Below are 27,942 nucleotides of genomic sequence, written 5' to 3' on the forward strand. Positions count from 1 at the left end.
AAATATATATTATAATGCCTTAGGTCGTAGTGACTGTGGCCAACGGACCAATATTTAAAATCACTTATGATTTTAGGTTTTGTTCTAAACGATCGAAAACGTCACAGTTCCATACCTCATTTCATTTGCCACGTGCATCAATTCGAAGATTGTACAGAATAATAAAATATTATAAATAAAAAATAGAAAATACAATTAACTTAATAAAATTGCATACTCACAAATAGCCTATAGAAATAATTTCTAAAATGTCTAACTGAGAGAGTAAATGTCCTGATAAGTCCTATAGAACAGTTCCACCATTCCCCTGCTGTATTGTTCTCTGTTCATGACAGATGAATGTATTCAGGAAGTTCCCTGCTCCTTGTGCTTTATCCCACTATGTTGGACAGCTGTAAAATCGTGTAGACAGGTTGTCATACAACAATCCAAGCTTCAGTGAATGGACTGTAATGCTAAACATTTAACATACAATACTCCCAACATTGGGAGAGCGGCCCAGCCAATGCTCTAGCCACATGCTCCGGTGAGGAGGAGCTTGCAGCTCAAGTGGGATGCCAATCAAAGCATCAACTTCAAATTGTATCTGAGAGATCAGGCAGAGACCTGGGGCAGGCACATCAGTTGGAGCTCAATTGTTGATGTGATCACATCCAACGGTCTTGCAGCGGAAGAGAGAAGCTGAGATTAAAAAAAAAAAAAAAAAAAAAGAGCAGGAGAATCATTCTGACCTATTGCTGGTGTGCTTCCTGACCACATTCTCTTTGACTTCTTTATTCTTCGGTCTGGTTTCCGCGGTGTTTTGGCAGACGACTCGGCGGAGAGGATGTCTTTCCCCCAGTTGGGCTACCCTCAGTACTTAAGTGCCTCCCAAGTGGTGTACGGCGGGGATCGGCCGGGGGTCCTGACTCCGTCGTCCCGGGGAGGGAGCTCTGAGATCGCGGGAAACCAGTCGGCTGCTGCCGCTGCAGTCACCTCGGTGTTGGGCATGTACGCAAACCCCTACACTGCACACAACTACAGCGCATTCTTGCCTTACAGCAGTGCAGACCTGGCTCTTTTCTCTCAAATGGTAAGGGCTATTTCTATGCTTCTGGTGTTGTATTGTAGTGGTATGTATGGTTCCTTTAAGTCAAGTGTTTCAATTATTTGGCCTGGAAAAGGCACGTGAAAAGACGGCTGGGAACCATTCAATCTGACATTGCTTTGTAAGTTGCACGGCCTCGCGCTCTCCGAAAGTTTGTTGATAAGGAATAACAATGCGTCTATAACTTTTATTTACACCTCTTCATTATTGGAGTAAGAATAATTATCCGTAACCTACTTTGGAAGTGTATTTGTCATTTTAAGTGGGAGTTTGTAGATGTAGATGAGGCAGAAAACGGACTGTGGTCTGACATTTCGTTTGAGGGAGTTGTTATTTAGTATAAAATAGTGTTTAGTCTAGATGATGGTGCATGTGACCCAAATTATATAGTTTGGTTAACTTTAATTATTATATGATTGGTCGTCGGCTTCTGAAATATCACTAAAGACAGCTATTCCTGTTGGTGAATCGAAACAACAAAGGTATTTGCATGAAGCTGGCACGTACACCAATCATTTAACTGCTAGGATAAAATAGTAGCTATATAAACAAAACCATTACGTAAAACAAATTCCAGGCCCACAATGACCTAGACGTTGGATTATAATTTTGTCTCGCAACATTGTTCTACTGTTTTGTATTCATTTTGAGGAAAAATATTTGAGGATAATACATACGTATTTGTGAAATATTTGCTTTTGAAGTTTTTAAACTGACATTGAAAAATAACCATTTACAGACACTTTACAAAATAATGTAGTTCATGACTATAGCACAAGAATGCAGCTTGAATAGGCCTTCTCTGACAGACATTAAAGTTGCCCATTTGGCATAAAATAAATAATTTAGTTCCATGATGACATTGACATTTTATACTGTCCTACAAAATACACTTCATTTAAGAATTCCAATACTTACTTCCATCTGCATTTGATACAAAAATAGCAGTACTTATATAACAATAGAAAACAGTTATAGTCTGGACATACAGGCCGCAGTGGAAACTCATATCATTTCGGTCAAATGCATTTAAAGTAGTTCTACTCAACTCAGTAATTAAAACGCGAAAACATAGAATGTATATAAGTGTGTATAGCCATGCTCTTAAATATATAGGCTTAAATATAATATATAGGTTGTGTGTATTACAGTTTTCTGGACTTTTGTACGTTATCGAAGGACATTGTCTACAGTTATCCCAAACTGTCATTAGCATAGAAGAGCGGCATAAATTAGTTACAGGGATTTCCAAGCGAGTAGGCCCATTTTTAAATGCTATTCATGTCGAAATGTATGCGTGGTATTAGGCATTTATAGAAATGCACGTGTTTCTAAGCTGCATATTAACCAATAGTGTGGCGTTGTTCACCCGTCCAGGGCTCCCAGTACGAGCTGAAGGACAGTCCTGGCGTCCACCCCGGCAGCTTCGCGGCCCACACCTCGCCAGCCTTCTACCCATACGGTCAGTTCCAGTACGGGGACCCGGCCAGGCCCAAGAACGCCACCCGGGAGAGTACCAGCACGCTGAAGGCCTGGCTCAATGAGCACAGGAAGAACCCCTACCCCACCAAGGGAGAGAAGATCATGTTGGCCATCATTACTAAGATGACCCTGACGCAGGTGTCCACCTGGTTCGCCAACGCCAGGAGGAGGCTGAAGAAGGAGAACAAGGTGACGTGGGGGGCCAGGAGTAAAGAGGACGAGGATGGAAACATCTTCGGCTCCGACAACGAGGGAGACACGGAGAAGAACGATGACGAGGAGGAGATAGATCTAGAGAGCATCGATATAGACAAGATAGACGACAACGATGGAGATCAGAGCAACGACGATGACGATGATAAACCGGAGGGCAGAGAGCGAGACCGAGAATTTGACAGTCTGGAGAAACGGCGGCCCTTCGCTCTGCAGCACGAGGCCTTCGACAAATCTAAGAACTCAATTTCCTCCGGGAAGGAACTTTCTGATAGCAACAACAACACCAGAGTTCTGTCCCGGGACAGACAGGGAAGTTTTCAGCTCCCAGTGAACAATAAGCCTAAGATCTGGTCGTTAGCTGAGACGGCTACCAGTCCTGATAGTTCTGTGAAGTCCACCTCTCCCTCCGGCCCTGCCGGTCACACACCGCCTCAGATGCAGCACCCGGCCTTCCTGCCCTCCCACGGACTATACACCTGTCAGATAGGCAAGTTCCATAACTGGACCAACGGAGCATTCCTGGGGCAGAACTCTCTGCTCAATGTCCGGTCGTTTCTAGGAGTTAATCAGCACCATCATCATAACCACCACTTACATACCCAGCAGCAGCTGCAGCAGACCTCGGTGTTGGTGTCGGCTGGAGCAGCGCTCAACGACAAGGCCTCGCCACAACTCAGTCCCAAGCACATAGGTATGCACCAGTCAGAACCGTATGCACACTACTTTACCATTATATTTGGTAAGCAAAAATCAGCGCAATTATAGTTCATGCAAAATACATAGCCTTTCAATTGTATTTTGTCCAAATAAAAGTGTTTTTAAAAACTACTAAAATTTCTACTCAATCACTTATACACACGCACCAATAGGTCACACACACACACACAAACTAAATTTAACTAAAACTAGATTTTGTTATAATAATTATCATAATAATAACAATGACATAGAAACATTATGTTATTACTCAAGTATTTCATTAAAATATATATTTTGTTTATTTTGTAATGAGTTTTATCCTTTTATTTCAGACCGTGATAACGTTGTAAGAAGTGACTCTCCTCCAACACAACCTCTGAAGTCTTCATTTAGACCCCTTCATGATGGGTAAGACGCGTTTTATTTATTGGGCAAATGCAGTTGGGGTAAAAGAATAGCAGTAACATTGATATTATAATATTGTAATAGCAAATGGTTTCCTCCAAAATGGTGTCATTGCGTGGTCTGTGGTGGTTAGACTCTCAGAGGGTCCAGGGACTGTTTTCTTGGTGGACAGATGTGAGAGATTGGTCTGGCTTCTAAAAAAAAATAGTTGTTCTTCTCCTGGTGACACGGGGTTTCGGCTCCAGCCCCCCTCCCCTAATTCCCTCCCTCTGGAGGCTGACTACTTATCAAGTCCCCCGTAAAACGGGACCTGTCTGGGGCTCGGCTTCCCTAAAGACCCCGGGGAGCAACCCGGCCCTGGGGAGCGTTCTAGCAGAAAACTTCTCCCAGTCTGAAGTGCTCACATCTACACACAACCTCTTTCTTTCTTCCCGCTATTAGCGCTAGGTCGCTGCTGGCGGTACTATCCTAATATGACGGCCTGTTTGTCATTTATTATATACACATGGAATCATTAGTGTCATAAAATATACGCTTTAAATACCAGTCCCTGATATAGGCTAAAATGCGTCGACAGAATTCACATGAAAACTTGAAGAGATATCGCATCCTAGATGACATGTTGTGTGTGTTGACCCAGTGGATAGGCTACTTGAAAATAATATTATATTCTATAGAAACACGCTTCTATCATTCTATTCTGGTGCTGATCCTCCTCTCTGTTCTTTCAGCCCCAGGACTCAGCAAGAAGCCACGCAGCGGGTTCTAACCGCCCTCTCCTCGGCTTGATCAAGACATTCTGCCCTGGAAGAAAGAGACTTGACGCACTCAGAAAAGGACAATGAGAAATAACTTCATTCACCGTAGTATTCAGAGCAAATGGCTAATTTGATATAAACTCCTGTGGCAGGATTTCCTCTATTGTTGTAAATAACGGCGCCTGTTATTCCCTGCTCTTCACCCTGGGACGTTTGGTAGGCTTTTCTTGTGTTGGGGTCTTCTGTTCTGTACATACAGTGATTTACATCTGTAAATAGCGCGTTGACGAGATTTGTCCAGATCGTATATTTTGTCTAATAAACTAAATGAAATTATAGAGAAAATCAAAGAATATACATATTTTGTTTTTGTGTTTTCCTGATCAAATATTTAATAGCACGTTTTGAGAGAAAATAATAAGGGGACGGTCTCTGTTGCACAATATTATTAAACAATACCAGAAGATTTGATTTGGTTCAACCCAGACGATTATCATGATCATTTTTATAATAATATTGTTATTATAATAATAATAATTATTGTTGTTATTATTATAATGATAATTATTATTGTTATTATTATTATAATTATTATTATTATTACTACACACATCAGTCAGGGTAAATTTCTTATCATAACTAATGCTGTCAAAGATGTTCCATTCCAATGTAATTATTACCAGCTGAGAGGAAACCGCCCTGTACCTCGTCCCCTGTTAGAGAAAGGGCAGAGCGGGTAAAGCAGGAGCTGAGAGGAAACCGCTCTGTACCTCGTCCCCTGTTAGAGAAAGGGCAGAGCGGGTAAAGCAGGAGCTGAGAGGAAACCGCTCTGTACCTCGTCCCCTGTTAGAGAAAGGGCAGAGCGGGTAAAGCAGGAGCTGAGAGGAAACCGCTCTGTACCTCGTCCCCTGTTAGAGAAAGGGCAGAGCGGGTAAAGCAGGAGCTGAGAGGAAACCGCTCTGTACCTCGTCCCCTGTTAGAGAAAGGGCAGAGCGGGTAAAGCAGGGGATAATACCGACCCTCCTCTCATCTTAATGTTATTCCACTTTCTAAATGGGGAGGGAGCGGCGACGCATTGAGGTGCTAATAACCGGCCAGATGGTTGCTGGTGCCGGGAAATGGACAGAAGCAGCTGGGAGCATCATTAAGTAATAATGTGGGAACGCCCTGCCCAAACAAAATCAAAATGGTTAAAATCTAATCTGTCAGAAAGAGAAGTCGATTCCGTAATATATTATTAATAGTGAGAGGTTAGCGGTCAGGTGACGTTGTTGGCAGGGTTACTAACTGTGTCGGGGTCCGGCCAGCTACATGTGACCGGTAAGGTTATAGGGATGACTATTGGGACGGAAGTAACCCATCAGAGACCAAGCTAATTGTATTTAATCAGTTTAATAATAGGTTCAAGATGAGGAACAATTGCAAGTATTATTGTGATACCAGTTGAAGTGTAACGTTGTTTTGGTTATTGGAATTAACGGTGGTAATGTGGATTCACAAAGATCAGGCTTCAATACAGAATAAGATATCCTGGGCCTACATTAAAGACGATAATATTGACAGGTTTCATTCCTTTGAAAACAACTATAAAACCCATCAAATTTAAACAAATATTAGCCTCCTTAAACTGGTTTTGTAACAATTACATTTCATGTGAAATATTTAGTGTGTATAGCGCAATGTCAACATGCTTATTCAAAATGTTTAAATTGAACATTTTTGTTGTAGTATTTACAATAGACTAATATATTTTGAACACGCTATTTGGAGGTATGGCAGGCTGAACGTGTAGGCTGGCGGGGTGCCTCTCTATTGGTTGTGTCACAGCGACCTCTATAGGCTTCAGTACATTCACAGAGACATAATATAGACCTAGTCAGTGGAGCTTCACTTTAACTCTACAAACACTTGACAACTTTTTTCAACTTGGAATAAGCAACCAAAGTTAGCCTAGAATATGAGTCAAAAGATGATATGTTATCACATTGTTATCTCACAGTCAGGTAGAACACACACACAATATGCAGTAATTTGTGTGCGTGTGTTTGTGTGCGTGCGTGCGTGTGTGCGTGTGGTCAGATAAAGTTTAGAATATAATTGCGCTAAGAAGATTGAAAACATATGTTCTATATAAACCATATTTAGAAAAACAGCCTTCCCCTGTCCCATGGCTTGTGAGGGCCAAATCATTTACATTCAATGTTAACAAAGGTTATTTAAAATACTAGTTTTCTAATCATTTTACAAAGTCTAAAGATTGGTGTTGTCCTATATTAGTAAACGTGAGAGATTATTTCGCAATAAAAACATATTTGAGTATTTTTGCCAGAGAGCAAGGCAGAGTAATGGAGGTCTAACGTAATTAAATTCATCAAATAAAAGATCTAGGCCACCTCACTGTGCACTCCAGCAGTCCCCACCTTGTAATGGAATAATACTATGTCTGTGTTAATTCCGGGGTCAAAGTGGCTTTATTTTTCAGTAAACGTTGACTTCTCTCAAGGAGAGGAACATTTATGCGCATAAATTTGTCACATTTTGATGGCAGTTTGCTAAACAGTTACGCCGTTAAAGGCCTGTTAGAAAATTAACCAGGTCAGAGGGTGGTAAAGGCAGGACAGGGTCAGATGTGTTTGTTGTGCCTTCTTTCAAAAACACGATGAATTATATTATCAACAACTTTATTTAGCTATACACAGAGCTCAGCCATCTCTCAGATCTCCATCGGTAGGTTAATTCATGTATGGATTTGGAGATGCTGAGGACGGCTGTAAAATCACGCGCTATGAAGTTTCAATCGCCCTTGGGATAAACGGGAAATCAACCCAGTCATGGCACAACATGAAACGCAGAAATATAAAGTACTAATAATATAATTAAACAAATAATGGCTGAATAAACAACATGCCTCAGTGTTTAAATGCGCTGATATATTCAGAGGGACAAAAGACAGCCCTTCCAGGAAGTCAAGGCAGGTGCGCTGAATGTCATATTTTACTCACATCTTCTCACGAGCCTTTTGTGGTTGAAATGAAATAACCCCCCGGTGTCTGGTTTCTGGGTTTTGTAGCGAAGCACGGTGAGGTTAGCAGCGCCGCTAGCTACAGCCTGCCATTATATTATGTTTCCCTAATATCTACAACAACACAAATCATTTAGCGGTGGACGTACAGTTGATTGTTTAATCAGTAATAAAGCGGTTAGGCGCCTATAATTAGGCTGTCACTGTGAGCTGGTCCTCCCAGCGCCCGGGGCCATAGGGCCGGGAACGCCGCGGAGAGGGACGGCATTAACACTCCAAACAAATCAATTAAAGACAGTATAGAGATATACTGCAGAGGTGGTTCGTTGTTAATGCTAAGGTAAGTTATCTAATATTCACCGCCTTTTATTTCATCACCAACAACTGTAAACAACAACACAAACACAGCAGCCCGTGACGTAATAAAGTAACAACAGTTATTATTAGTTTAATGACATGCATTATTATAATAACGAGCAGGATGGGCAATTACCTTTTCCAATTAATTAAAGTGAAATATAATTTAATACATCATTGATTTAATGGTTGCTCATGTGATAAAACACAGAAAACTAGAAAAAATGACATATTGTGTTGAGATTTTAAATTAATTGGACTTTTAATAATTCCTATTAACAAAAGAAAAGTTCCTTACATTTTAAGAAATGCATAAACATTAGATGCCAATGCAAATTGGCACTAAACTGCTGCTATTTTGAGGAAGAACATTGGACATATGGGAAAGCAGAAAGTGTACAACATGCTAACACAATATGCTGTTGACCCTCATATCATTCTCCATTTAGTCCTGGGCCGTGGTCCCACCACCATACAACGCCTTTTGTTGTTGAACACCTTCAGTTTCCCTATGCTGCCTGCAACCTGACACAATGCAGTGATCCATTTACTTTGCTGTTGACTTATGCCCTGTGTGTGAGTATGGGTGAGCAGAGAGGTGCCACCGTGGAGGGAAAGTTTATCACTGTTTTGTCTTTTGGCAGGAGCAGCCTATTCACCCAGCCCTCTGCTTTACAACACAATTGTCTCTACCTCTTTCATCCAGAGATGTCTGTTGTCTTTCTGAAGATGCCTTTAATCCAATCATCTCCATGGTGAGAGAGAGAGCTGGCTGAATACCTCCTGTAGTTTGGCCCAACTGGGAGCCAGTAGTCAGATCACCACAACGTCCCAACACCGTGATCAGCTGACTACTCTGCTGCTCCTTGGTTCAGGAACACAATGGGTTGAATGGGATGGATGGCTTGGTATCGGGTCAGTATCACACATGCCACAGGAAGAGGTTGGTTGGGGCTGGATGAGACTGGGTTGGTAGGGGCTGGATAGCTGGCTTGGAGGGGCTACGTTGTTTGGTTGGTTGGAGGGGGCAGCATGGTTCTTGTGGAGGGGGGAGGGGGGGCTGGATAGCTGTGTTGAAGAGTGCTGAGAACGGGTTGGAGCCTGAGACTCGCATGGCTCTGTGTTTTGATGAGGAGAGATACAGCTTAATAGGAGGAACGTTTCCTGTGTGCCTGAGAGCAGACCAGAGATCCTCAGAGGCAGCGGATCAGAGAAGCACCAGAACACCACTAGAGCCATGTGGACAATATGTTAATCTGGACCTGGGTCAAAACACGCCCCAGATATACTGAGGCCTCATTAGGGTCAACATTTACTGCCAGATATATTGAGGCCTCATTAGGGTCAAAACACCCCCCAGATATACTGAGGCTTCATTAGGGTCAAAACACCCCCCAGATATACTGAGGGCTCATTAGGGTCAAAACACACCCCATATATACTGAGGGCTCATTAGGGTCAAAACACCCTCCAGATATACTGAGGGCTCATTAGGGTCAAAACACCCCCCAGATATACTGAGGGCTCATTATGGTCAAATCACACCCCAGATATGCTGGAAGCTCATTAGGGTCAAAACACACCCCAGATATACTGGGGGCTTATTATGGTCAAAACACACCCCAGGTATACTGAGGGCTCATTAGGGTGAAAACACACCCCAGATATACTGGGGGCTCATTACGGTCAAAACACACAGCCAGATATACTGAGGGCTCATTAGGGTCAAAACACACCCCATATATACTGAGGGCTCATTAGGGTCAAAACACCCCCCAGATATACTGAGGGCTCATTATGGTCAAAACACACCCCAGATATACTGGGGGCTTATTATGGTCAAAACATACCCCAGATATACTGGGGGCTCATTATGGTCAAAACACACGGCCAGATATACTAAGGGCTCATTATGGTCAAAACACACCCCAGATATACTGGGGGCTCATTAGGGTCAAAACACGCCCCAGATGTACTGAGTGCTGATTAGGGTCAAAACATACCCCAGATATGCTTGTGGCTCAGTATGGTCAAAACACATGGCCAGATATACTGAGGGCTCATCAGGGTGAAAACACACCCCAGATATACTGGGGGCTCATCAGGGTGAAAACACACCCCAGTTATACTGGGGGCTCATAAGGGTGAAAACACACCCCAGATATACTGGGGGCTCATTAGGGTCAAAACATACCCCAGTTATACTGGGGGCTCATAAGGGTCAAAACACCCCCCAAATATATTGGGGGATCATTAGGATCAAAACACACCCTAGTTATACTGGGGGCTCATAAGGGTCAAAACACCCCCCAAATATATTGGGGGATCATTAGGATCAAAACACACCCTAGTTATACTGAGGGCTCATTAGGGTCAAAAGACACTAGTGTTCCATTTCTTTAAGTGGCCAGTGATTTCTATAGGCAGCAGCAGCAGCCTCTAATGTGCTAGTGATGGCTATTTAACAGTCTGATGGCCTTGAGATAGAAGCTGTTTTTCATTCTCTCGGTCCCAGCTTTGATGCACCTGTACTGACCTCGCCTTCTGGATGATAGTGGGGTGAACAGGCAGTGGCTCAGGTGGTTGATGTCCTTGATGATCTTTTTGGCCCCCAGTAATGCGTTCGGCAGACCTCACCACCCTCTGAAGGCGGTGCAGTTGCCGTACTAGGCGGTGATACAGCCCGACAGGCTGCTCTCAATTGTGCATCTGTAAAAGTTTGTGAGGGTTTTAGGTGCCAAGCCAAATTTCTTCAGCCTCCTGAGGTTGAAGAGGCTCTGTTGTGCCTTCTTCACCACACTGTCTGTGTGGGTGGACCATTTCAGTTTGTCAGTGATGTGTACGCCAAGGAACTTGATGCTTTCCACCTTCTCCACTGCGGTCCCGTCGATGTGGATAGGGGGGTGCACCCTTTGCTGTTTCCTGAAGTCCATGATCATCTCCTTTGTTTTGTTGACGTTGAGTGAGAGCTTATTTTCCTGGCACCACACTCCCAGAGCCCTCACCTCCTCTCTGTAGGCTGTCTCATCGTTGCTGGTAATCAAGCCTACTACTGTTGTGTCGTCTGCAAACTTGATGATTGAGTTGGAGGCGTGCTTGGCCACACAGTCATGGGTGAACAGGGAGTACAGGAGGGAGCTGAGCACATGGGGATCAGCGAAGGGGTGTTGTTTTCTACCTTCACCACCTGGGGGCGGCCCGTCAGGAAGTCCAGGACCCAGTTGCACAGGGCGGGGTCCGACCCAGGGCCTCGAGCTTAATGATGAGCTTGGAGGGTACTATGGTGTTGAATGCTGAGCTATAGTCAATGAACAGCATTCTTACATAGGTATTCCTCATGTCCAGATGGGATAGGGTAGTGTGCAGTGTGATGGTGATTGCATCGTCTGTGGATCTATTGGGGCGGTAAGCAAATTGAAGTGGGTCTAGGGTGACAGGTAAAATAGAGGTGCACTTCAAGCACTTCATGATGACAGAGGTGAGTGCTATGGGGCGATAGTCGTTTACTTCAGCTACCTTTCCTTTCTTGGGTAGAGGAATAATGGTGGCCATCTTGAAGCATGTGGAGACAGCAGACTGGGATAGGGAGAGATTGAATATGTCCGTAAACACACCAGCCAGCTGGTCTGCGCATGCTCTGAGGTCGCAGCTAGGGATGCCGTCTGGGCCTGCAGCCTTGCGGGGGTTAACATGCTTAAATGTCTTACTCACGTCGGCCACTGAGAAGGAGAGCCAACAGTCCTTGGTAGTGGTCCGCGTCGATGGCACTTAAAGCAGGCAAAGAAGGTGTTTAGCTTGTCCGGAAGCAAAACGTCGGTGTCGGCGAAGTGGCAGGTTTTCCTTTTGTAGTCCGTTATTGTCTGTAGAACCTGCCACATACGTCTTGTGTCTGAGCCGTTGAATTGCGACTCCACTTTGTCTCTATACTGATGTTTTGCCAGTTTAATTGCCTTGCGGAGTGAGTAGCTATACTGTTTGTATTCTGCCATATTCCCAGTCACCTTGCCATGGTTAAATGCGATGGTTCGCGCTTTCAGTTTTGCGCGAATGCTGCCATCTATCCACGGTTTCTGGTTAGGGTAGGTTTTAATAGTCACATCTCCTATACACTTTCTGATAAACTCAGTCACTATTTCAGTTTATTCGTCTAAATAATTTTCGCAAGCTACCCGGAACATATCCCAGTCCGCGTGATCAAAATAATTTTGAAGCGTTGATTTCCGATTGGTCAGACCAGCGTTGAATAGTCCTTAGCACGGGTATTTCCTGTCTGAGTTTCTGCCTATTGGAAGGGAGGAGCAAAATGGAGTCGTGGTCAGATTTGCCGAAAGGAGGGCGGATGAGGGCCTTATAACCATCCCGGAAGTTCGAATAGCAAAGGTCAAGAATGTTTAGCAGCCCAAGTACAACAGTCAATATGTTGATAGAACTTCGGCAGCCTAGTCCTCAAATTTGCTTTGTTAAAATCCCCAGCTAAAATAAATGCAGCCTCAGGATATGTGGTTTCCAGTTTGCATAAGGTCCAGTGAAGTTCTTTGAGGGCCGTCGTGGTATCGGCTTGAGGGGGGATATACACGGCCGTGACTATAACCGAGGAAAATTATCTTGGGAGATAATACGGTCGGCATTTGATTGTGAGGTATTCTAGGTCGGGTGAACAAAAGGACTTGACTTCCTGTATGTTACTACAATTACACCATGAGTGGTCAATCATGAAACACACACCTCCGCCTTTCTGCTTCCCGGAGAGATATTTATTTCTGTCTGAGCAATGCACTGAGAACCCATCTGGCTGGACCGATTTCGACAGAATATCCCAGAATATTAATGTTTCCCTTAAACAATGTATGTTACAGGGCCTGATGTCTCTCTGGAAAGAAATCCTTGCCCTGAGCTCGTCGACAATGTTATCCAAAGACTGAACATTAGCGAGTAGAATACTTGGAAGCGGTGGGTGGTGTGTGCGCCTCCTAAGTCGAACCAGCAGGCCGCTCCGAGTGCCTATCCTCCGCCGGCGATGTTTTGGGTCAGCCGCTGGAATCAGTTCAGTTGCCCTGGGGAGAGCAAACAAAGGATCTGCTTTCTGAGCTAAAAATGTAAAAGATAATACTTAAAAATCAAAATAACACAAAGTTTTGTAAGAGCTAGTAGCAAGGCCACCATCTTCGTCGGCTACAGGTTGTTTGAGAACACAATTCACAACACTGAAGCATGCATGAGAACACCAGCTGTTCCGGATGACTGTGTGATCCCGCTCTCCGTAGCCGATGTGAGTAAGACCTTTAAACAGGTCAACATTCACAAGGCCGCGGGGCCAGACGGATTACCAGGACGTGTGCTAAGAGCATGTGCTGACCAACTGGCAAGTGTCTTCACTGACATTTTCAACCACTCCCTGACCGAGTGTGTAATAACTATATGTTTCAAGAAGACCACAATAGTCCCTGTGCCCACGAAAGCGAAAGTAACCTGCCTAAATGACTACCGCCCCGTAGCACTCATGTCTGTAGCCATGAAGTGCTTTGAAAGGCTGGTCATGGCTCACAACAACACCATCATCCAGGAAACCCTAGACCCACTTCAATTTGCATACCATCCCAACAGATCCACAGATGACGCAATCTCAATCGCACTCCAGACTACCCTTTCCCACCTGGACAAAAGGAACACCTATGTGAGAATGCTGTTCATTGACTACAGCTCAGCATTCAACACCATAGTGCCACCAAAACTCATCACTAAGCTTAGGACCCTGGGACTGAACACCTCCCTCTGCAACTGGATCCTGGACTTCCTGACGGGTCGCCCCTGGGTGGTAAGGGTAGGCAACAACACATCTGCCATGATGATCCTCAACACTGGGGCCCCTCAGGGTTGTGTGCTTAGTCCCCTCCTGTACTCCCTATTCACCCACAACTGCGTGGCCAAACACCATCATTAAGTTTGCTGATGACTCAACAGTGGTAGGCCTGATCACCGACAACGATGAGACAGCCTATAGGAAGGAGGTCAGAGACCTGGCCGTGTGGTGCCAGGACAACAACCTCTCCCTCAACGTGACCAAGACAAAGGAGCTGATCGTGGACTACAGGAAACGGAGGGCCGAGCACGCCCCCATTCACATCGACGGGGCTGTAGTGGAGCAGGTTGAGAGCTTCAAGTTCCTTGGTGTCCACATCACCAAAAAACTATCATGGTCCAAACACACCGAGACAGTCATGAAGAAGGCACGACAATATCTTTTCCCCCTCAAAAAGTTATACAGCTGCACCATCGAGAGCATCCTGACTGGTTGCATCACCGCCTGGTATGGCAACTGCTTGGCATCCGACCGTAAGGCACTACAGAGGGTAGTGTGTACGGCCCAGTACATCACTGGGGCCAAGCGTCCTGCCATCCAGGACCTCTATACCAGGCGGTGTCAGAGGAAGGCCCCCAAAACTTGTCAAAGACTCCAGCCACCCTAGTCATAGACTGTTCTCTCTGCTACCGCACGGCAAGCGGTACCAGAGCGCCAAGTCTAGGTCCAAAAGGCTCCTTAACAGCTTCTACCTCCAAGCTATAAAACTGCTGAACAATTAATCAAATGGCCACCCGGACTATTTACATTGACCCCCCATATTATTTATGCATAGTCACTTTACCCCTACCTACATGTACAAATTACCTGGACTAACCTGTACCCCCGCACATTGACTTGGTACCGGTACACCATGTATATAGCCTCGTTATTGTTATTTTATAGTGTTAGTTTTAATTTTATTTTTTACTTATTTAGTAAATATTTTCTTAACTCTATTTCTTGACCTGCATTGTTGGTTAAGGGCTTGTCAGTAAACATTTCACTGTAAGGTCTACACCTGTTATATTCGGCGCATGTGACAAATAAAATGTGATTTAATTTGATTTGACTGTATTTATAATTCCTCTATACGGCTGACTGTAATTATTCATTCATTCTCTCTGGACTTCTGTATTATTCAGCGTGCAGACTACCTTCCCCCTGATCCAATAGAGACATGGATAGATAGCAGTATTACCTTCCCCCTGACCCAATAGAGACATGGATAGATAGCAGTATTACCTTCCCCCTGACCCAATAGAGACATGGCTAGCAGTATTACCTTCCCCCTGACCCAATAGAGACATGGCTAGCAGTATTACCTTCCCCCTGACCCAATAGAGACATGGCTAGCAGTAATACCTTCCCCCTGACCCAATAGAGACAAGGCTAGCTAGCAGTATTACCTTCCCCCTGACCCAATAGAGACAAGGCTAGCTAGCAGTATTACCTTCCCCCTGACCCAATAGAGACAAGGCTAGCAGTATTACCTTCCCCCTGACCCAATAGAGACATGGCTAGCAGTATTACCCTCCCCCTGACCCAATAGAGACAAGGCTAGCTAGCAGTAATACCTTCCCCCTGACCCAATAGAGACATGGCTAGCAGTAATACCTTCCCCCTGACCCAATAGAGACAAGGCTAGCAGTAATACCTTCCCCCTGACCCAATAGAGACATGGCTAGCAGTAATACCTTCCCCCTGACCCAATAGAGACATGGCTAGCAGTAATACCTTCCCCCTGACCCAATAGAGACAAGGCTAGCTAGCAGTATTACCTTCCCCCTGACCCAATAGAGACAAGGCTAGCAGTATTACCTTCCCCCTGACCCAATAGAGACAAGGCTAGCTAGCAGTATTACCTTCCCCCTGACCCAACAGAGACAAGGCTAGCTAGCAGTAATACCTTCCCCCTGACCCAATAGAGACATGGATAGATAGCAGTAACACTACCTCAGAACACGATGTATCACTACCTCAGAACACGATGTAACACTACCTCAGAACACGATGTAACACTACCTCAGCACACGATGTATCACTACCTCAGAACACGATGTAACACTACCTCAGAACACGATGTAACACTACCTCAGAACACGATGTAACACTACCTCAGAACACGATGTAACACTACCTCAGAACACGATGTAACACTACCTCAGAACACGATGTATCACTACCTCAGAACACGATGTAACACTACCTCAGAACACGATGTAACACTACCTCAGAACACGATGTAACACTACCTCAGAACACGATGTAACACTACCTCAGAACACGATGTAACACTACCTCAGAACACGACGTATCACTACCTCAGAACACGATGTAACACTACCTCAGAACACGATGTAACACTACCTCAGAACACGATGTAACACTACCTCAGAACACGATGTAACACTACCTCAGAACACGATGTAACACTACCTCAGAACACGATGTAACACTACCTCAGAACACGATGTATCACTACCTCAGAACACGATGTAACACTACCTCAGAACACGATGTATCACTACCTCAGAACACGATGTAACACTACCTCAGAACACGATGTAACACTACCTCAGAACACGATGTATCACTACCTCAGAACACGACGTATCACTACCTCAGAACACGACGTATCACTACCTTTACGAGAAAATATTGCATTCAGAGTACAGTATAACTGCAGTATGCTGCAAATACTGCGTTCAAAATAACACCGTTCTTTTTACTGCAGTAATTTTGCTGTGTAACTGCAGTTAGAGTGCGGTACACTGCAGTTATACTGCAATTACTGTATCCAAAATAACACAGTCGACTGCAGTTACTGCACTTTCAGTGCAGTTTAAAAACTGCAATCTTTTTTTGTAAGGGTACCTCAGCACATGCTGTAGAACGGAGGAGGTATCAACACCAGTTTGGTCCATTTTTAACCAGTGGATATATTGTACATCCTGCCTGCCTGGCTTTGTCTTCAGTCCAACATCTACCACTACTAAAACCCTTAAGCCTCAACCCCATTGAAGACTATGGATTCCAATATCACCACATGTTAGAATATGAGTCTGTCTTATTCTGACTGCCACGCCACGAGTCTTGTTCACAAACACAGCTCCAATTCTAGAGCTGTTTCCAGTCAATATAATTGACCAAACACACGTTTGGGACCAAACCTCTCAACTTGAGTTTAACTGACGAGCTAAAGTCCTGATTGGACGAAACCTTGAGCCAAAGGTTGTGGGTTTACCGTATGTAGGAGTCGCCTTATCGAGACCATGCGAATTACAGTATATGATCAAAGCAAATCATGTTCACATCAAAGTTTAAAAATACCCCATCTTGAGGAAATGCCATCCCATTTCATTGTGATCTGCTAGACACATCTGCCACCAATACTGTCCAGCATGTGGTTGACTCAGGGTTCTAGGCTCTATCTCTGCACCAGTAACAGAACTACACGCAGGGTTCTAGGCTCTATCTCTGCACCAATAACAGAACTACACTCAGGGTTCTAGGCTCTATCTCTGCACCAATAACAGAACTACACTCAGGGTTCTAGGCTCTATCTCTGCACCAATAACATAACTACACTCAGGGTTCTAGGCTCTATCTCTTAACCAGTAACAGAACTACACTCAGGGTTCTAGGCTCTATCTCTGCACCAGTAACAGAACTACACTCAGGGTTCTAGGCTCTATCTCTGCACCAATAACAGAACTACACTCAGGGTTCTAGGCTCTATCTCTGCACCAATAACAGAACTACACTCAGGGTTCTAGGCTCTATCTCTGTACCAGTAACAGAACTACACTCAGGGTTCTAGGCTCTATCTCTGTACCAATAACAGAACTACACTCAGGGTTCTAGGCTCTATCTCTTAACCAGTAACAGAACTACACTCAGGGTTCTAGGCTCGATCTCTGCACCAATAACAGAACTACACGCAGGGTTCTAGGCTCTATCTTTGCACCAATAACAGAACTACACTCAGGGTTCTAGGCTCTATCTCTTAACCAGTAACATAACTACACTCAGGGTTCTAGGCTCGATCTCTGCACCAATAACAGAACTACACTCAGGGTTCTAGGCTCTATCTCTGTACCAGTAACAGAACTACACTCAGGGTTCTAGGCTCTATCGCTGTACCAGTAACAGAACTACACTCAGTGTTCTAGGCTCTATCTCTGTACCAGTAACAGAACTACACTCAGGGTTCTAGGCTCTATCTCTGTACCAGTAACAGAACTACACTCAGGGTTCTAGGCTCTATCTCTGTACCAGTAACATAACTACACTCAGGGTTCTAGGCTCTATCTCTGTACCAATAACAGAACTACACTCAGGGTTCTAGGCTCTATCTCTTAACCAGTAACAGAACTACACTCAGGGTTCTAGGCTCGATCTCTGCACCAATAACAGAACTACACGCAGGGTTCTAGGCTCTATCTTTGCACCAATAACAGAACTACACTCAGGGTTCTAGGCTCTATCTCTTAACCAGTAACAGAACTACACTCAGGGTTCTAGGCTCTATTTCTGCACCAATAACAGAACTACACTCAGGGTTCTAGGCTCTATCTCTGTACCAGTAACAGAACTACACTCAGGGTTCTAGGCTCTATCTCTGTACCAATAACAGAACTACACTCAGGGTTCTAGGCTCTATCTCTTAACCAGTAACAGAACTACACTCAGGGTTCTAGGCTCGATCTCTGCACCAATAACAGAACTACACGCAGGGTTCTAGGCTCTATCTTTGCACCAATAACAGAACTACACTCAGGGTTCTAGGCTCTATCTCTTAACCAGTAACAGAACTACACTCAGGGTTCTAGGCTCGATCTCTGCACCAATAACAGAACTACACGCAGGGTTCTAGGCTCTATCTTTGCACCAATAACAGAACTACACTCAGGGTTCTAGGCTCTATCTCTTAACCAGTAACATAACTACACTCAGGGTTCTAGGCTCGATCTCTGCACCAATAACAGAACTACACTCAGGGTTCTAGGCTCTATCTCTGTACCAGTAACAGAACTACACTCAGGGTTCTAGGCTCTATCGCTGTACCAGTAACAGAACTACACTCAGGGTTCTAGGCTCTATCTCTGTACCAGTAACAGAACTACACTCAGGGTTCTAGGCTCTATCTCTGTACCAGTAACAGAACTACACTCAGGGTTCTAGGCTCTATCTTTGCACCAATAACAGAACTACACTCAGGGTTCTAGGCTCTATCTCTTAACCAGTAACATAACTACACTCAGGGTTCTAGGCTCTATCTTTGCACCAATAACAGAACTACACTCAGGGTTCTAGGCTCTATCTCTGTACCAGTAACAGAACTACACTCAGGGTTCTAGGCTCTATCTCTGCACCAGTAACAGAACTACACTCAGGGTTCTAGGCTCTATCTCTGCACCAATAACAGAACTACACTCAGGGTTCTAGGCTCTATCTCTGTACCAGTAACAGAACTACACTCAGGGTTCTAGGCTCTATCTTTGCACCAATAACAGAACTACACTCAGGGTTCTAGGCTCTATCTCTGCACCAATAACAGAACTACACTCCACAACGCTGAGGGTTCAGACTGTTAGATAGGAGAGCTAGAGAAGCCATTTTAAATGTCAGTGATTTATGATCTCAGAATAGGGACTATAATAAATACAGGGAGAGATATGGGTTTATCTATCTGGGTTACAATGTGACAGATATGTGGCAGATGTGTATTTTAGCATTCAAATCTCAAAACATCTGATTCCCATGTGCCTGTTCAAACACGGGTGAAAGTTCACCTTAAGATAAGCCAGTGAACTGAATACTTTTTAAACAATCTACGTACAGATATATTCATTGGTGTATTTCTTCACATTTAAAATGTAATGAAGTTGTCAATCCTGGCACAGGTTGCTTGTCCCTCCTATCCAGCGATGCCAAGCCAGAAGTCACCAGGCCACCGTACTGACATCTGTGTACAGTGCCTTTCCTTTTAACTAAGATTAGTACAGTTGTGATGCAACGCAGCCTTTAAAATATGGATCAAAGCTGCTGAAATGCCAGAAGTTGGAGTGAGGCAGGCAGGGGAGCGCAGGATTGGACGATGAAGTTATCCCCACTTCCAAGTCCTCAGCAGGGTCTTCCAGCCTGTTGTTCCCAGACACACTGTCAGACCCACCGTCCCAATCAGTGGCTTCACACAGAGACTGTGGGCCGAATGGCACACTATTCCCTGTATAGTGCACTGCCTTGATCAGAGGCCTGTAGGTTTTGGCCATTTGGGACACACCCAGAAAGGCAGAAGGGGGAGGAGGGTGGGGTAATCTGCTGCTATCTACCGTCTCAGCGCAGGAAGATCTGGCACATTGAATTGTGCCTCTCCATCTCTCCTCAGGAAGCACTGCTGAGAGTATCTTTATGAACTCCTGGGCCCGTCTGCTTCAGGCGCTGCTTCAAACCCTGACAGTTTAACAGCTGTGTGGAGCTGTGCCAGGATGAAGGGCTTGTAGAGTAAAGATTACGCCATAGAGTGATATTAACACTGTTGAGTATATAGTGGAGCTAACACCATAGAGTGATATTAACACTACAGAGTATATAGTGGAGCTAACACCATAGAGTGATATTAACACTACAGAGTATATACTGGAGCTAACACCATAGGGTGATATTAACACTACAGAGTATATACTGGAGCTAACACCATAGGGTGAGTCTAACACCATAGAGTGAGTCTAACACCATAGGGTGAGTCTAACACCATAGGGTGAGTCTAACACCATAGGGTGAGTCTCACACCATAGGGTGAGTCTAACACCATAGGGTGAGTCTAACACCATAGGGTGAGTCTCACACCATAGGGTGAGTCTAACACCATAGGGTGACTCTCACACCATAGGGTGACTCTCACACCATAGGGTGAGTCTAACACCATAGGGTGAGTCTAACACCACAGGGTGAGTCTAACACCATAGGGTGAGTCTAACACCACAGGGTGAGTCTAACACCAGTCTTCATGAGGGCTCCTGTGCAGCAGTCAGAGGTGGCTGTTGGGGTGTTAATTGGCAGGACTCAGTAGTGCCGTAGACCTGCCTTCATAATCCTCACACAGGCGGCGGTAGCGGGGAAAACCAAACCTTTATCCAACACCGCGCCAACGCTCTCACTCAACCCCCTGACCTGTCTCAAACAACGTCATGGGCCTCCCAGGTCTGCCGTTTAGTCAGAGCACAGGTCCCAGGTCTGCCGTTTAGTCAGAGCACAGGTCCCAGGTCTGCCGTTTAGTCAGAGACCAGGTCCCAGGTCTGCCGTTTAGTCAGAGCACAGGTCCCAGGTCTGCCGTTTAGTCAGAGACCAGGTCCCAGGTCTGCCGTTTAGTCAGAGCCCAGGTCCCAGGTCTGCCGTTTAGTCAGAGCACAGGTCCCAGGTCTGCCGTTTAGTCAGAGACCAGGTCCCAGGTCTGCCGTTTAGTCAGAGACCAGGTCCCAGGTCTGCCGTTTAGTCAGAGACCAGGTCCCAGGTCTGCCGTTTAGTCAGAGACCAGGTCCCAGGTCTGCCGTTTAGTCAGAGACCAGGTCCCAGGTCTGCCGTTTAGTCAGAGCCCAGGTCCCAGGTCAGCCGTTTAGTCAGAGACCAGGTCCCAGGTCTGCCGTTTAGTCAGAGACCAGGTCCCAGGTCTGCCGTTTAGTCAGAGCACAGGTCCCAGGTCTGCCGTTTAGTCAGAGACCAGGTCCCAGGTCTGCCGTTTAGTCAGAGACCAGGTCCCAGGTCAGCCGTTTAGTCAGAGACCAGGTCCTAGGTCTGCCGTTTAGTAAGAGTTTCCTACTGTGTCACAGAGGACTGTTAGGAGATGCTGGGTAAAGACAGGCAGTAGGTTTTTCCTACTGTGTCACAGAGGACTGTTAGGAGATGCTGGGTAAAGACAGGCAGTAGGTTTTTCCTACTGTGTCACAGAGGACTGTTAGGAGATGCTGGGTAAAGACAGGCAGTAGGTTTTTCCTACTGTGTCACAGAGGACTGTTAGGAGATGCTGGGTAAAGACAGGCAGTAGGTTTTTCCTACTGTGTCACAGAGGACTGTTAGGAGATGCTGGGTAAAGACAGGCAGTAGGTTTTTCCTACTGTGTCACAGAGGACTGTTAGGAGATGCTGGGTAAAGACAGGCAGTAGTACTGGTCATTCAAATCAAATCAAATTATATTGGTCACATACCCATATTTAGCAGATGTTATTGCGGGTGTAGCAAAATGCTTGTGTTCCTAGCTCCAACAGTGCAGTAGTATCTAACAATTCAAAACAACACACACAAATCTAAAAGTAAAATAATGGAATTGAGAAATATATAAATATAAATATTAGGACGAGCAATGTTGGAGTGGCATTGACTAAATACAGTAGAATAGAATACAGTATATACATATGAATTGAGTACAGCAAAAATATGTAAACATTATTTTAGTGACTAGTGTTCCATTATTAAAGTGGCCAGTGTTTCCAGGTCTATGTATATAGGGCAGCAGCCTCTAAGGTGCAGGATTGAGTAACTGGGTGGAGGCCGGCTAGTGATGGCTATTTAACAGTCTGATGGCCTTGAGATAGAAGCTGTTTTTCATTCTCTCGGTCCCAGCTTTGATGCACCTGTACTGACCTCGCCTTCTGGATGATAGCGGGATGAACAGGCAGTGGCTCAGGTGGTTGATGTCCTTGATTATCTTTTTGGCCTTCCTGTGACAATGGGTGCTGTACGTGTCCTGGAGGGCGGTCAGTTTGCCCCCGGTGATACGTTGGGCAGACCGTACCACCCTCTGGAGAGCCCTGCGGTTGCAGGCGGTGCAGTTGCCGTACCAGGCGGTGATACAGCCTGACAGGATGCTCTCAATTGTGCATCTGTAAAAGTTTCTGAGTGTCTTAGGGGCCAAGCCAAATTTATTCAGCCTCCTCCTAGTAGTAGTGGTTCCAATGACATATGTTATGTCAGTCTTATGACAGGGTTACATAAGCCTTATGAAGAGTTACGTAGGTCTCATGACGGTTGGGTCAATTCAAGTTTTACCACACACAACCTTATGCTGCAGAATACTCCAATAACTGCTACGTTACAGAAGTGAGATCCTCTGGGTTGTTTGGACCAATCTGAGATGAAGCAAAAGAGGACCAGGCCAGAAATCTGTCCCTGAACCCAGCACTCAGCAGATTCTACTCATACCACAGATTGATTTACTATAAGTACATCCCATCCAACAATTACTGCACACAATGCACACATGAAAGTGGCATTAAAACTAACCCTCAGCACGTAGCAGGATGACAAGTAGCGTTTGAGACAGCTGAGGAGGAATGTAGAGATACAGAGAGGAGAGACAAGGAGACACCAGGGGAGACCAGGGAGCTGACCAGGAGAGACCAGGGAGCTGACCAGGAGAGACCAGGGGAGACCAGGAGAGACCAGGAGAGACCAGGAGAGACCAGGGGAGACCAGGGGAGACCAAGGGAGACCAGGGAGCTGACCAGGAGAGACCAGGGGAGACCAGGAGAGACCAGGAGAGACCAGGAGAGACCAGGGGAGACCAGGGGAGACCAGGGGAGACCAGGGAGCTGACCAGGAGAGACCAGGAGAGACCAGGAGAGACCAGGGAGCTGACCAGGAGCTGACCAGGAGAGACCAGGGGAGACCAGGAGAGACCAGGAGAGACCAGGGAGCTGACCAGGAGAGACCAGGAGAGACCAGGGAGCTGACCAGGAGAGACCAGGAGAGACCAGGGAGCTGACCAGGAGAGACCAGGAGAGACCAGGGAGCTGACCAGGAGAGACCAGGAGAGACCAGGGAGCTGACCAGGAGAGACCAGGAGAGACCAGGGAGCTGACCAGGAGAGACCAGGAGAGACCAGGGAGCTGACCAGGAGAGACCAGGAGAGACCAGGGAGCTGACCAGGAGAGACCAGGAGAGACCAGGAGAGACCAGGGAGCTGACCAGGGAGCTGACCAGGAGAGACCAGGGGAGACCAGGGAGCTGACCAGGGAGCTGACCAGGAGAGACCAGGAGAGACCAGGAGAGACCAGGAGAGACCAGGGGAGACCAGGGAGCTGACCAGAATACAGCTACCAGATGAGATTCAGCTAACCACACTGAGCAGAGAGGAGAGACCAGGAGAGACCAGGGAGCTGAGTTTGGAGGGGACCAGCATACAGCTACCAGATGAGATTCAGCTAACCACACTGAGCAGAGAGGAGAGACCAACACAAAGCCCTGTCCCCTGCATGCCTCCCTTGGTCCTCACAACATCATTGTAAATATTAGATTTCTACAGAGACCCTGGAGCCCCTTTCCTGTTTATTGGATCCCCACCGAAGGAGAAGGAGGAGTGAAGGGGGGGGCTCAGTAATCACTACAGGATAGTGTTTGGTTAGCAGTTCTGACCACTGATTTCATTCCTGCTCATGAACAGGGTCAGAACTAGCTTGGTACTGGTCGGTCACACAACACTGTCATTTCAATTCTGTGACAAACACAGATGCTGACTGCTGCTGACCACTGGCCGCTGCTGGAGGGGTATTACTGCTGCTGGAGGGGTATGACTGCTGCTGGAGGGGTATGACTGCTGCTGGGGGGGTATGACTGCTTCTGAATGGGTATGACTGCTGCTGACTGCTGCTGGAGGGGTATGACTGCTTCTGAATGGGTATGACTGCTGCTGACTGCTGCTGGAGGGGTATGACTGCTGCTGGGGGGGTATGACTGCTGCTGGGGGTATGACTGCTGCTGGAGGGGTATGACTGCTGCTGGGGGTTATGACTGCTGCTGGGGGGGTATGACTCTTCTGGAGGGGTATGACTGCTTCTGAATGGGTATGACTGCTGCTGACTGCTGCTGGGGGGGTATGACTGCTGCTGGGGGGTATGACTGCTGCTGGGGGAATATGACTGCTGCTGGAGGGGTATGACTGCTGCTGGGGGGTATGACTGCTGCTGGAGGGGTATGACTGCTGCTGGGGGGGTATGACTGCTGCTGGAGGGGTATGACTGCTGCTGGAGGGGTATGACTGCTGCTGGGGGGGTATGACTGCTGCTGGAGGGGTATGACTGCTTCTGAATGGGTATGACTGCTGCTGACTGCTGCTGGGGGGGTATGACTGCTGCTGGGGGATATGACTGCTGCTGGAGGGGTATGACTGCTGCTGGAGGGGTATGACTGCTTCTGGGGGGGTATGACTGCTGCTGGGGGGGTATGACTGCTGCTGGGGGGGTATGACTGCTGCTGGGGGGTATGACTTCTTCTGGAGGGGTATGACTGCTGCTGGGGGGCGATGACTGCTGCTGACCACTGGCCGCTGCTGGAGGGATATGACTGCTGCTGGAGGGGTATGACTGCTTCTGGGGGTATGACTGCTGCTGGGGGTATGACTGCTTCTGGAGGGGTATGACTGCTTCTGAATGGGTATGACTGCTGCTGACTGCTGCTGGGGGGGTATGACTGCTGCTGGAGGGGTATGACTGCTGCTGGGGTGGTATGACTGCTACTGGGGGGGTATGACTGCTTCTGGAGGGGTATGACTGCTGCTGGGGTGGTATGACTGCTTCTGGAGGGGTATGACTGCTGCTGGGGGGCGATGACTGCTGCTGGAGGGGTTTACTGCTGCTGGAGGGGTATGACTGCTGATGGAGGGGTATGACTGCTGCTGGGGTGGTATGACTGCTTCTGGAGGGGTATGACTGCTTCTGAATGGGTATGACTGCTGCTGACCACTGGCCGCTGCTGGAGGGGTATGACTGCTGCTGGGGGGGTATGACTGCTTCTGAATGGGTATGACTGCTGCTGGGGGGGTATGACTGCTGCTGGGGGTATGACTGCTGCTGGAGGGGTTTACTGCTGCTGGAGGGGTATGACTGCTGCTGGGGGGCGATGACTGCTGCTGGAGGGGTATGACTGCTGCTGGGGGTATGACTGCTGATGGGGGGTATGACTGCTGCTGGGGGTATGACTGCTGCTGGGGGTATGACTGCTGCTGGGGGTATGACTGCTGCTGGAGGGGTATGACTGCTGCTGACCACTGGCCGCTGCTGGAGGGGTTTACTGCTGCTGGAGGGGTATGACTGCTTCTGAATGGGTATGACTGCTGCTGGAGGGGGTATGACTGCTGCTGGGGGGTATGACTGCTGCTGGAGGGGTTTACTGCTGCTGGAGGGGTATGACTGCTGCTGGGGGCGATGACTGCTGCTGGAGGGGTATGACTGCTGCTGGGGGGGTATGACTGCTGATGGGGGGTATGACTGCTGCTGGGGGGGTATGACTGCTGCTGGGGGGGTATGACTGCTGCTGGACGGGTAAGACTGCTGCTGGGGGGGTATGACTGCTGCTGGGGGGTATGACTGCTGCTGGGGGTTTACTGCTGCTGGGGGGTATGACTGCTGCTGGGGGTATGACTGCTGCTGGGGGGTTTACTGCTGCTGGGGGGGTATGACTGCTGCTGGGGGGTATGACTGCTGCTGGACGGGTATGACTGCTGCTGGGGGGGTATGACTGCTGCTGGGGGTATGACTGCTGCTGGGGGTATGACTGCTGCTGGGGTATGACTGCTGCTGGGGGTATGACTGCTGCTGGACGGGTAAGACTGCTGCTGGGGGGTATGACTGCTGCTGGGGGGTTACTGCTGCTGGAGTCTTACCTCCCCAGCAGCAGTCATACCCCTCCAGCAGCAGTCTTACCCCCCCAGCAGCAGTCATACCCCCCCAGCAGCAGTCTTACCCCTCCAGCAGCAGTAATAATCCTCCAGCAGCAGTCTTACCCCTCCAGCAGCAGTAATAATCCTCCAGCAGCAGTCTTACCCCCCAGCAGCAGTCTTACCCCTCCAGCAGCAGTAATAATCCTCCAGCAGCAGTCTTACCCTCCAGCAGCAGTCTTACCCCCCAGCAGCAGTCTTACCCCTCCAGCAGCAGTCTTACCCCCAGAAGCAGTCTTACCCCTCCAGCAGCAGTAATAATCCTCCAGCAGCAGTCTTACTCCTCCAGCAGCAGTCTTACCCCTCCAGCAGCACTAATAATCCTCCAGCAGCAGTCTTACCCCTCCAGCAGCAGTCATACCCCCCCAGCAGCACTAATAATCCTCCAGCAGCAGTCTTATCCCTCCAGCAGCAGTAATAATCCTCCAGCAGCAGTCTTACCCTCCAGCAGCAGTCTTACCCCTCCAGCAGCACTAATAATCCTCCAGCAGCAGTCTTACCCCTCCAGCAGCAGTAATAATCCTCCAGCAGCAGTCTTACCCCTCCAGCAGCAGTAATAATCCTCCAGCAGCAGTCTTACCCCTCCAGCAGCAGTAATAATCCTCCAGCAGCAGTCTTAGCCCTCCAGCAGCAGTAATAATCCTCCAGCAGCAGTCATACCCCTCCAGCAGCAGTCAGCAGAAGATATACATGGGCCCCGTGTAGCTCAGTTGGTAGAGCATGGTGCTTGCAATGCCAGGGTTGTGGGTTTGATTCCCACGGGGGGCCACTATATAAAAAAAAAAATGCACTCACTAACTGTAAGTCTCTTTGGATAAGAGCGTCTGCTAAATGACTAAAATGTAAATTGTAAATATACCCACTCAGAAGCAGTCATAAACCTCCAGAAGCAGTCATACCCCCTCCAGCAGCAGTCATACCCCTCCAGCAGCAGTCATACCCCTCCAGCAGCAGTCATACCCCCCCAGCAGCAGTCATACCCCTCCAGCAGCAGTCATACCCCCCCAGCAGCAGTCATACCCCCCAGCAGCAGTCATACCCCCCCAGCAGCAGTCATACCCTCCAGCAGCAGTCATACCCCCCAGCAGCAGTCATACCCCCCAGCAGCAGTCATACCCCCCAGCAGCAGTCATACCCCCCAGCAGCAGTCATACCCCCCCAGCAGCAGTCATACCCCCCAGCAGCAGTCATACCCCCCAGCAGCAGTCATACCCCCCAGCAGCAGTAAACCCCCAGCAGCAGTCATACCCCCCAGCAGCAGTCATACCCCCCAGCAGCAGTCATACCCCCCAGCAGCAGTCAGCAGCAGTAAACCCCCCAGCAGCAGTCATACCCCCCCAGCAGCAGTCATACCCCCCAGCA

General features: G+C 47.2%; 2 protein-coding genes across 2 annotated transcripts; one reads left to right on the plus strand and one right to left on the minus strand.

Annotated features, from left to right (window-relative positions):
- The first annotated feature begins 609 nt into the window (after nt 1-609).
- Nucleotides 610-4,699, plus strand: LOC121542358 (iroquois-class homeodomain protein irx-1-like). The gene is made up of 4 exons (XM_045208376.1): nt 610-1,072; nt 2,465-3,476; nt 3,817-3,892; nt 4,621-4,699. The coding sequence occupies exons 1-4, from the start codon at nt 827-829 to the stop codon at nt 4,676-4,678; spliced, it is 1,392 nt and encodes a 463-aa protein (XP_045064311.1). The 5' UTR covers nt 610-826; the 3' UTR covers nt 4,679-4,699.
- A 19,650-nt stretch (nt 4,700-24,349) lies between these two features.
- LOC121543784 (extensin-like) lies at nt 24,350-26,544 on the minus strand. Its single transcript, XM_045208308.1, has 2 exons — nt 26,527-26,544; nt 24,350-26,290 (listed from the first exon to the last, which is right to left on the minus strand). Exons 1-2 carry the CDS (start codon nt 26,542-26,544, stop codon nt 24,350-24,352), a joined length of 1,959 nt encoding a protein of 652 aa, XP_045064243.1.
- Nucleotides 26,545-27,942: the final 1,398 nt, after the last annotated feature.

This window comes from Coregonus clupeaformis, chromosome 28 (genome assembly GCF_020615455.1).
Source record: "Coregonus clupeaformis isolate EN_2021a chromosome 28, ASM2061545v1, whole genome shotgun sequence".
NCBI lineage: Eukaryota > Metazoa > Chordata > Actinopteri > Salmoniformes > Salmonidae > Coregonus > Coregonus clupeaformis.